This window comes from Neolamprologus brichardi, unplaced genomic scaffold, assembly GCF_056152115.1.
Source record: "Neolamprologus brichardi isolate AB-2024 unplaced genomic scaffold, ASM5615211v1 NODE_ptg000008l+_length_2720982_cov_1, whole genome shotgun sequence".
NCBI classification, from domain to species: domain Eukaryota; kingdom Metazoa; phylum Chordata; class Actinopteri; order Cichliformes; family Cichlidae; genus Neolamprologus; species Neolamprologus brichardi.
The window spans coordinates 1,985,876-1,997,693 of NW_028270135.1; the positions used below are offsets into that span (position 1 = coordinate 1,985,876).

Sequence of the window (11,818 nt, forward strand, 5' to 3'; positions counted from 1 at the left end):
ACATTTTGCAAAGGGATCAAATACTTATTTTTGTTTATGAAAATGTGAATTAATTTATAACTTTTTTGAAATACATTTTTCTGGATTTTTTTTTATAGACTGATAATTTGTTTCTTAGTGGGCAAACTTACAAAATCAGTTCACTTATAGACTAAATTAAAAATCAGCAGGGGTTCAAATAATTTTTTCCTGACTGTGTGATCTTTTATCATTGTATCCGAATACACCCTCAGTCTGGGCATCTTCTGCTGCCAATTTTGCCTTCACAAGTCCCTGAATAATAATTGCTGCAGTCCAACAAATAAACTTATTATGAAGAACAGCTATGCCCCCCACCCTTCTCCAAGTTACGTTGAAAATATGCTTATTTTACTCTGTCATGACAACTATAATGAATTTTGTACAGCTCAAGGTTAATCAGATTACACTTTCATATCTTAGTGTGAAGTTTGAAAAAAACTAGTCAATAGTCATTCTGACTAGTGATGGGTCGGTCGCAAACGAAATGGCTCTTAGAGCCGGCTCCTTATTGGGAGCTGTGGGTTTTGTTTTTGTTTTTTTCTTTCTCCTGCCCTCTCTTTCACTTTTTTTTGCTTCACACTGCAAGTCCCCCTTGTGTTTGCGCTGAGCAGAGACGGCAAACAGAGCCTTGCGTTCGCGCCCCTCCCCCCTCTGCTCAGCGCTGAGCTGAGGGGGGAGGGGCGGTAGTTACACTCGCAACAGCAGTAGCACACAACAAGAGCAGGAGGGAGAGGGAAAGAAAGAGAGCCGGGAGAAACAAGAGACAACACCGTCACATTGGAAAGGTACAGTAAAGAAAATGAGTGACACCAAGAAAAGAAGCAAAGTCTGAAACCATTTGACAAAACAAAGGCAGAGTGTAGAGCAAGGGTGTAGATTTGGTTTAGGCATTGGTGGGGACGGATGATTCAACCACTGAACCCTGCCCTGTTTCTTTTTTTCCCCTTTTTGTCTTTGCTTCTTGATAAAAAAGGAGAAATATACTTGCCTACATATGCTATTCTACCTGCTTTTAAACCATTTAAAATTACAATTCATAGTTTTACATTTGAATTATATAACAAATGACTGACTAAGTATTTTAGAGTTTAGTTTACTTTAGCCATATTTCATATAAATCAGGTATCATAGAAACATAAAAATAGCTTCAAATACAATCATGACAATAAAAGAATATGACTTTAAGGACTTAACAACATTACTTCAGTTACACCAACATCTCTGATACATTAGCACTAAGGGAACACTGAATGACCTGGTGGTTTATGTCCATCTAAGATGACCACAAAGTAAAAGATCTCTCAGCAAAATTATGCAACATTTTAGGCACTATTGCCCCGATCAAGTCAGTGAGCTGAGATTTTTTTATTCCAAACATGAACTACTGTTACAGCAACAGACATGGACTACTGGTGTCCCACACAACAACTCAATGTCCACTATGTGAAGGAGCCAAACACATGCCTTCTCCTCTCGTTAACAGAGATAAACTGCTGGCATATTGGCTTTACATCTATACTGTCCAGTCTCTCCTGGTGGACATACAGCAGCATTGTTTAATCTCATTTGAGTCACTGTTAACCTTAGCCATCTTTAGTCTTCTGAGAGCACTGAAGCTTCTTTCAGCCTCAGTACATGCGTTTTATCCTCAGATTACAATTATTATTCTGTGCTTGATGTGCCTCACCTTTGGCCCTGGCTCTTCCCCTCTGACTGCACTAGGACATATTGCCACCTGATAAAATAACACATTGATTCATGCCATATAAAAAGTGAGACATGTCAATTCAGATTCTTTGTCAAACATACACTAATGAATCAATTTACATCAGCAGCCTAACAATTGTCATGATAATAAATACTAGTTAATCTATAGCACCAAATCATCAGTCAGTCACCTGTGACCTCACATCTTCACCTCTGTCTGAGCTACAACATGGCAGAGCTGCCTCTGTCACCTGATAAATAACAGTGAGACAAGTGTGATGGTCTGGAGCTGTTTTGCCGGATCCAGGGTCGGTGACTTGTACAGAGTGAGAGGCACTCTGAACCAAATCAGCTACCACAGCATTCTGCGGCACCATGCAATATCATCTGGTATGCACCTGGTTGGTCAGGGCTTCATCCTACAGCACAAAAATTATGAAAAAAATAAGTCCAAGCTCTGCCAGAACTACCTCAGGAAAAAAGAACAAGATGATAAGCTTGAAAACATGGAGTGTCCAGCACATTCTCCAGACCCCATCGAGCTGGTTTGGGATGAACTGGAGAAAGAGTGAAAGCAAAGCAACCTATAATTGCCACATTTATGGGAACTTCTGCAACAGAACTTTCTGAAGAGTATTTGATTTCTATTGTAGAAAGATGCCACAGGTGTGTTCAGCTCTTATATTTGCCAAATCTGATGAGTCAAATGTTTAGAATACATTTTGGTCTATGAATTGATTTCATGTTTTCATTTTTGACTCCATTTGGTTTTTTTGTTCTATGCTTTAATTTCAGAGTGTAATAAGACAATAAACTGCATAATTTTCAAACTGGAAAGATTGGGGTGCTCTGAAACTTTTGACCGTTAGTGTATATATATATATATATATATATATATATATATATATATATATATACATCCATCCATCTTCTTCTGCTTTATCTGGGGCCTGGTTGCAGGGGCAGCAGCCTAAACAGAGAAGCCCAGACCTTCCTCTCCCCAGCCACCTCCTCCAGCTTATCCGGGGACAGAAGTTAAGCTCTCCTTGCAACATGGCAAATTGAACCTCCCCCACCCTCATTCAGATCTGGCATTTGGAACTATTTTGGTTTTCATGTGACGTATGACCCTGAAGGTAAGCGTGTCATGGACTAAAGTAAAACAGTATGTTGGATGTGCCACGCAATGCTCAATTACATGGGTGGGAACTAGTGTGTTAGCGCAGTTAGCTCGTTAACGTGTTGGCCGTCCAGCCCCACACACGGGGCGATCCGCCGTAGCTCGTTAACGGAGATTTGCCGTGTTGTGGCGTTAACGTCATTTCAGATTAACGCTGACAGCACTAGTGGAAACACAACGAATATGACTGCACATTTACTCCGACATCATCCTAGTGCAAAGACAAGTGGAAGCAGACAAAAACAACAAGCACGCATGCTACAAACTTTACCCGAGTCATTTAGACAGCCGTTAGCACATGATTCTCCTTATGGGGACCTGATATGTTTAATATGCTGCTGAGAATATAGCCCAGAAGAAGCGTATAGTATAGCTTTTCTTTTGGAAAGAGACATTTCTCTGTAATAAACTCTCTTTTCCAAAGATGAGTGATTCCTCAATCAGATACAGGGCTCGCAAAATTGCTAGCCCGACGTCCCGGGGCTAGCAATTTTTCCAGTCGGGCTGCCAAAATCTATCTCTGCCCTGCCCGTCGGCCTATCGTAGGAAGGAAAAATATATGTCAATGCTTTTGCATTCTTTCGGAAATGTAGCTGGGTAATTATGTCATTGGCATCGGTGAGCCTCTGTCAATATGTGACATATTGAAATCGCGTTTGAATTTGCGCTTGTTTTTTGCTTTCACTTTGCAATCACGCGAACTGTGTGTAGAGAGCGACAGCACTGATTGGTGAGTGATGATAATTTGCGCACCAATTCCTCTGACATCGTCTTATCAATCGTTAGCTTACTATGCAAACATGACAAGTGAAATCTCCCGCAGCTTAAACATGTGAGAGGTTGATCGCGCAGAGAATCGCTGAGCGTTATGTGAGTGCGTGTGTAAAAGCAGCAGGATATATATTTTAGTTCTGCTGAGCCAAATAAGACAGGTCAGGGTGAAGAAGTGACAGCCAAAGAAAAGCTTACCACAAAACGGAAAATTTATGACAAATCAGACTATAAGGCAAAAAGAAAGTGCAGCTTTATGGTTTCATGGACAAAAGAATTTCTTGTGGCTGCAATATGACGAGCTAAATAACCAGGGCTGCACATAAGTGGTCCGCAGGTGCGCATTCTGTCAAAATAAAAAATGCGCACAAGATAAGAAGTTGCAACGCGTGTTTGCGTACATAAGATTTTCAGGAGGAGGACAGACATTTGTTTAGAACTCTTAAAGATGTCGAAGAAGCTCCTTTAAGCAATTACTGTGATGTTCCTCCACCTCCAAAGAAATGTCAGGAGTCCGAACCACAAAAGAAGCGCATATTCTCAGAAAAGTGGTTGCAGGAGGTGAGCTGGCTTCAAACAAATGATGAACGCACAGAGATGTGGTGCAGACTGTGCTGTGAAAATTTAATAAATGAAAAAATTAAAAAGGCAAAAACATTTTTTTTGTATCAAAAAAATATCGAACCGTGACACCAAAGTATCGAACCGAACCGTGAATTTTGTGTATCGTTGCACCCCTAATATATATATATGTATATATATATATATATATATATATATATATATATATATATATATATATATATATATATATATATATATATATATATATGTAGTTTTAGCTAAAGCTCCATGTTTTGAGCCTCTAGTATTAAAATTCTTTTCATTTCAATGTCAAGCAGCTGAACGCTGTTCTTCTTTTTGAACCATAAACTGGGCTCTCCCCAGGGGCATTTTGCATCCACAGAGACATCTGCTTCACTGACACCAAAGTGACCTTCACACCCACCAACAGTCTGACCACGATGTGATACATATGGCAAGGCAAAGAGAGGCAGAGAGTGAGTCCAGCTGTCCTGTCCAGAGTGAGACTGATCTATGTGGTAATGGTGCTGTTAACGACTACACTGGATCTCGGCCAGTCCGTGTTGTCCACGTCTCTGTTGATGGAAGATTCTCCTCTCTGCTTAATCTTCATGCTGTCAGTGGTTGAAGCAAGCTGCCCCACACCAGCAATTATGGTGATGAAAACTTAATTCATGATATGTGATAACCAAAATATAAACATATAAAGAAAAAGGAAAACCACACCAGTTAGCATGGATACATGTTTTCAATGTACAGTAGCCAATTGTAGAGTCACCCACATTTCTCTAGACATTTTGGTCCACATTGCTATGATAGTGCCACACATTTGCTGCAGATTTGTCAGCTTCACATTCAAAAATGTGCTCTTATGGATTGGCATTTGATGACTGTGGAGGTCATCTGAATAGATTGAACTTTGTTACATGGTGCTTTATCCTGCTAAAACCAGCCACTGGAAGATGGTTATTTTGAAAACACAAAGCAAATAATAAAAGTAAGCTCAGAATAAACAGAAAATATCGAAATAACGGAAAGTCCATAAGTTGAAATACTGTATCAAAAAACCTAGGACCATGATCATGAAGAGTTAGATCTGGACTTAAATATGATCACAAACTTTCCCCACCAAATTCAAACTGCTTAATGATTTTATGCTATAATCTTTGGTTGGTCATAATACACTATGGCTTGAGGCCCTCAGTTATTTATTCTTTGCTAGTCCCACTTCACTTGCCAAAAAAGGTGGTTTTATCATTGGCAGTTTAAAAAAGTAATGTTTCAAGTTACATTCTAGTTAAACAAACATTTTATAATGAAAATGTGAAACCCATATCTGAAAAGAATCCTTTAGCCTTCCTATGAAAATTTCCAAATGCTGTTAAACATAGCAAGGGACTTTTAACACAGCTTTTCCAAACATTCTTGTTTTATTTTGGCTGCTTACAGTATTTTATTTTGCACACAGAAGCAAAATTATTTCAGAAAAACTAAATTATTATCAGCTTTCCTTTGCTAGTGGCGGTGTATCATTTTTGCTGGATAACAGTATGCAGCCATTTGTTTAAGTTTTCGACAAGTCTCACAAATGTCTCCTGAATAATCCAACCCCATTCTTCTTTGGCGATGTCACGGCCAGGGGATCAGCAGGCCGCTGACTAGGAGCTCTCTCTCTCTCTCTCTCTCTCTCTCTCGCCAGGGCGGAACTCATGGTGGGTTCACGCCTTCGGCCCACACCCCTCTGAAGAGGAAACACCTGGGCCTCATCAGCACAGCCAGCATTTAAGCCAGGGAGTGGCTTCTGCTCATCGCTGGATCGTTGTGTGTGACTCACGTTAGTGCAGCCCGGCTCTGAGCACGTTCTCTTTTCCCTACGCAAAACCTCTGACGTATGCTCCTTTCTGTACATAGATCCCCTGGACCCGACCCTGCATTCCCCGAGTGGATTCCGTTGTGTGAGTGTCTGGAGAGAGAAGAAGAAGAGCGAGTGTCCTTTCCCTCCCTGGATTACCCCGGAGCCTTTTCCCCTGTCACTACCTTGTATATAGCACTACCCCCTCTGCACTGTTTGTAAATACACCTGGTGAATTGTAATAAATACTGTGCCTCTGAGTCCTGCGTGTGAGTCCTCCAGCGAACCCTGACAGTAACGAGCCAGCCATACGATGGACTCAGCGGACTCAACCCCTGCCCAGCATATCGCCGTTTCTCCGGAAGCGGTACTGGAGCGGCACGAACAAATGCTACGGCAAATCAATCATCAGCTGGCTGCGCTCACCCAAGCCCTGGCCCAACATGTACCTCTGGAAAACCCTCCCACATCATCTCCGCCTTCTCTTCCACAAGCTCCAGAACCCCCGGCGCCTCAGCCCTCCACTCCGGCTCCATCGGAGCCCCTGGAGCGTCCGCTACCCACACCGGAGCCCTTTTCGGGTGAGTTCGACAAATGTGCAGGATTTTTGATCCAACTCGGGTTACAGTTTAGACTGCAGCGGAGGACGTATGGGAGCGATGAGTCCAAGATTGCCTTTTTCGTTCAATTGTTGCGTGGTCGAGCATTAAATTGGGCGCAGGCTGTGTTAAGATCTGATCCGGAAATCACTTACCATGATTTCCATTCTAAGTTTAAGAGTGTTTTTGAGAGGGGCACCGGGGCAGCCGCTGCTGCTCACCGGTTGCTGAATTTGAAGCAGGGCAGACGAAGCATGGCAGACTACTCCATGGAATTCTGGACTTTGGCCGAAGAGACCGGGTGGGAGGAGCCGGCGTTGATAAGTACCCTTTTGAACAATGTTTGTGACGATTTAAAGGGGGAATTGCTTATGAAGGAGTTACCCGCTTCTCTTGATGACGTTTTATCACTGTGCATAAAGGTGGATGAGCACTTACGAGCGCGCCGCGGATTGAGAAACTACAACACCCATAAGCCCCCTGGATACATGGAGATGGCCTACAGCAGAGGTGCGGTCGGAGGCGGAGTCCTTCGGGAGAGGGAGGACGAGACCGAGGGCGAGCAGCCTATGCAATTAGGACGCTTCAGGTTATCTCCCGAGGAGCGACATCGCCGCTGGATGGCCGGTGAGTGCTTTAACTGTGGCCACAAGGGCCATATTGCCACCACATGTCAAGCGCGACCAAAAGATCGTGCCCGCCGGTAGTGAGGAGAGTACGGGTGGGCGAGGTTTCCTGCACACGGTCTCCTCCGCGTTTAATGATTTCAGCCAAGCTTACTGTTCACTCGGTTCCTCATCCACTCCGCGCATTGATTGATTCAGGGGCGGAGCAAAGTTTCATTGATGCCACTCTGGCCCATAAATTAGGCCTCAGCCTCACAGCTCTGCCACATACGCTTCAAGTCACTGCCCTCAGTGGCCAGCGCCTTCCTGATATCACCCATATTACAGAGCCACTAGCTTTAACACTTTCTGGCAATCACACGGAAACCTTACAGTTGTTCATCTTTAAGGCGCCCCTCACTCTGTTGATTTTGGGGTTTCCCTGGTTACAGCAACATAACCCCGTACTGGATTGGAAGAAGGGATGCGTTCTTGGGTGGGGGGAGGGGTGCCATATGACCTGTTTGAAAGCCGCCACCCCAGCTATTACCTCACTCACTCCCTCTCCAGCATCCGACCCCCCTGACCTCTCCTCTGTCCCATCTGTCTATCATGATCTGGGGGAGGTGTTTAGGAAAGACAGGGCTTCCTCCCTACCCCCCCCACAGACCATATGATTGTGGAATAGACCTACTGCCGGGTGCGTCACTTCCCAAGAGTCGACTGTATAGCATCTCACGACCCGAACGGGAAGCCATGGAGAAGTATATTACTGAGTCTCTTACTGCAGGAATAATCCGCCCCTCCTCCTCCCCCGTAGCTGCGGGATTTTTCTTTGTTGAGAAAAAGGACAAGAGCCTGAGGCCTTGTATTGACTATCGTGGTCTCAACAGCATTACTGTGAAGAATAAGTACCCGTTGCCTCTGTTGACCTCGGCCTTTGAACTGCTTCAAGGGGTCACAATCTTCACCAAACTGGATTTACGGAACGCATACCACCTGGTGAGAATCAGAGAGGGGGATGAATGGAAGACGGCTTTTAATACTCACTTGGGTCATTTCGAGTATCTAGTTATGCCGTTTGGTCTGACCAACGCCCCTGCTTTTTTTCAAGCTTTGGTTAACGACGTGCTCCGGGATTTCATAAACCATTCAGTTTTTGTTTACCTTGACGACATCCTCATTTTCTCTCGCTCCGTTGCTGAACATGAACGCCACGTCAGACAGGTCCTGCTTCGCCTCCTAGAGAACCGGTTATTCGTCAAGGCTGAAAAATGTGAGTTTCATGTGAGCACGGTTTCTTTTCTGGGCTATGTCATTGACCGTGGCAATCTCAAGGCTGACCCCGCTAAGGTCCGAGCAGTCGTTAACTGGCCAACCCCTCCCAATCGCAGGCAGCTTCAGTGTTTCCTGGGCTTTGCGAATTTCTATCGTCGTTTCATCCGTGATTTCAGTAAGGTCGCTCTCCCACTAACCCGTCTTACTTCACCTAAGGTTCCCTAAGGTTCCCTTCCACTGGGACGAGCCGGCTCGCCCTCCTTAAGGACCGCTTCGCCTCTGCCCCCATCCTTGTTCAGCCAGGACTCACTCAGCAATTCGTCGTGGAGGTGGACGCTTCGGATTCTGGGGTGGGGGCCGTGCTCTCCCAACAGCACGAAGGTAAACTCCACCCGTGTGCTTACTATTCACGGTGTCTCACCCCTGCAGAACGGAATTATGACGTGGGGGACCGGGAACTCCTTGCCGTCAAGCTTGCCTTGGAGGAATGGCGCCACTGGCTGGAGGGCGCAGCCCAGCCTTTTGTAGTGTGGACAGATCATAAAAATCTGGAGTATATTCGATCAGCAAAACGGCTCAATGCTCGACAAGCTAGGTGGGCCCTGTTCTTCACTCGGTTTCAGTTCACTATTACTTACAGGCCTGGATCTCGCAACACCAAACCCGATGCCCTCTCTCGTCAATTCACGGTCTCCGAGGACGTTGCCCGTGACTCTCCCATTCTCCCGCCCACTTGTGTTATCGGAACGCTGACCTGGGAAATAGAGACTGCCATAAAGGAGGCCCAACGAACGGAACCGGACCCTGGAACCGGCCCGCCTGGATTGCTTTTTGTTCCCTCCTCTGTTCGCTCCCAGGTGCTGCACTGGGCTCATACCGCCAAGTTTACCTGCCACCCAGGGGTCCACCGCACCATCTCATTCATCCAACGTTTCGCCTGGTGGCCCACCCTCACCAATGACGTCCGTGAGTACGTCGCTGCCTGTCCAGTCTGCGCGCAGAACAAGACTGTCAACCGACCTACCGCTGGTCTGGTCCGGCCTCTACCTACACCAAGCCGCCCCTGGTCACATATCGCTATCGACTTTGTGACAGGCCTACCACCGTCCTCAGGTAACACAGTTATTCTCACCATAATTGACCGTTTTTCTAAGGCTGTACACTTTGTCGCCCTCCCCAAGCTTCCCACGGCTCTGGAGACCGCCCGGCTCCTAACAACTCACGTCTTCCGCCTCCATGGGATCCCCACCGATGTTGTGTCCGACAGAGGTCCGCAGTTCACTTCCCGCGTCTGGAAGGAATTCTGCTCCGCCCTTGGGGCTCAGGTCAGTCTCTCCTCCGGCTTTCACCCGCAGACGAACGGTCAAACAGAGCGCGCGAACCAGGAGCTCGAAGCGGCCCTACGATGTGTGGCCTCCACCCACCAAACCACCTGGAGCGAACAGCTCCCTTGGATCGAGTATGCGCATAACAGCCTCACTTCCTCGGCCACCGGTGTTTCCCCCTTCGAGGCCTCTCTGGGTTTCCAACCACCCTTGTTCCCGGCGATTGAAGGTGAGCATTTCGTGCCTTCGGTTCAACGGCACCTCCGAAGGTGTCGGCGTGCCTGGAAGGCGACGCGGACCACTCTTCTCCGAACAGCGGACCGGAACAAACGCCTGGCGGACCGCCGCAGGACCCCGGTGCCAGCATACACGCCTGGGCAGAAGGTTTGGCTGTCGACCAGGTTTGTTCCTCTCAGGTCGGAATCGAAGAAGCTGTCTCCCACCTTCATTGGCCCGTTTGTGATTAACTCTTTGGTTAACCCAGTTTCCGTCCGTCTTGAGCTGCCTCGGAATATGCGCATTCATAACGTTTTCCACGTGTCTCAAGTAAAGCCCTGTCTCTCCAGTCCTTTGTGCCCTCCTTCCAGGGCCCCGCCGCCCGCCCGGATCATCGACGGCCATCCGGCGTTCACCGTCTCTCGGATCATGGACGTCAGGCGCCGGGGGCGCGGCTTGCAGTATCTGGTGGACTGGGAGGGCTACGGTCTTGAGGAGCGCTCGTGGATCCCGCGGGCGGCACTGCTGGACGAGGACATGTTGCGGGAGTTCCACGCGGCTCACCCGGAGAAGCCTGGGGGTCGCCGGGGGGCTCCCGTTGGGGGGGGGGTACTGTCACGGCCAGGGGATCAGCAGGCCGCTGACTAGGAGCTCTCTCTCTCTCTCTCTCGCTCTCTCTCTCTCTCTCTCGCCAGGGCGGAACTCATGGTGGGTTCACGCCTTCGGCCCACACCCCTCTGAAGAGGAAACACCTGGGCCTCATCAGCACAGCCAGCATTTAAGCCAAGGAGTGGCTTCTGCTCATCGCTGGATCGTTGTGTGTGACTCACGTTAGTGCAGCCCGGCTCTGAGCACGTTCTCTTTTCCCTACGCAAAACCTCTGACGTATGCTCCTTTCTGTACATAGATCCCCTGGACCCGACCCTGCATTCCCCGAGTGGATTCCGTTGTGTGAGTGTCTGGAGAGAGAAGAAGAAGAGCGAGTGTCCTTTCCCTCCCTGGATTACCCCGGAGCCTTTTCCCCTGTCACTACCTTGTATATAGCACTACCCCCTCTGCACTGTTTGTAAATACACCTGGTGAATTGTAATAAATACTGTGCCTCTGAGTCCTGCGTGTGAGTCCTCCAGCGAACCCTGACAGGCGATCTCTCAAGCTTCAGATTTGATGATCTTCTGGCACGGATGTTGATCTTCAGTTCAGCAGACCAATCAGTAATGTTGACTTTAGACTTCTGATGGTAGTTGTTTACCAGGACTGATATTTTTTGGGTTGTTGTCATGTTGGAAGACAGAGCGATCACCCAGATCCAGATTTGCTGCTGACTGTTTGAGGTTTTCTTCTTCTTCACATATCCTTCTCTCTGCATGATTCCTACCACTTTTACAAGATATCCAGTTACAGACACTGAAGCACCCCCACAGCAAAATAATCCCACCACCATGTTTCCTTTTGTGGATGTGTTCTTTGAGTTGTACGCCTCTCCATTCTTCCTCCAAACATAAGCAGCACCTCTGTGGCCAGAGAGTTCTAGTTTTGTCTCATCTGACCAAAGTACACACTTCCTAAGTAAGCTTAATCTTTCTTGGCCTGAGACCTTTTTGACGGTTTTGACTCTTCTTTTCACACCTCTGCTCTGTACTCTGTGGCTGTCCTTGAATTTTTTGATGATACTTCTC

At 46.9% G+C, this 11,818-nt stretch overlaps 1 protein-coding gene across 1 annotated transcript; it reads left to right on the forward strand.

Annotated features, from left to right (window-relative positions):
• The first annotated feature begins 5,961 nt into the window (after nucleotides 1-5,961).
• On the forward strand, nucleotides 5,962-10,921 carry LOC148094779 (uncharacterized). Its single transcript, XM_087837127.1, has 5 exons — nucleotides 5,962-6,098; nucleotides 6,176-7,342; nucleotides 9,028-10,324; nucleotides 10,511-10,736; nucleotides 10,835-10,921. The coding sequence occupies exons 2-5, from the start codon at nucleotides 6,430-6,432 to the stop codon at nucleotides 10,919-10,921; spliced, it is 2,523 nt and encodes an 840-aa protein (XP_087693253.1). The 5' UTR covers nucleotides 5,962-6,098; nucleotides 6,176-6,429.
• Nucleotides 10,922-11,818: the final 897 nt, after the last annotated feature.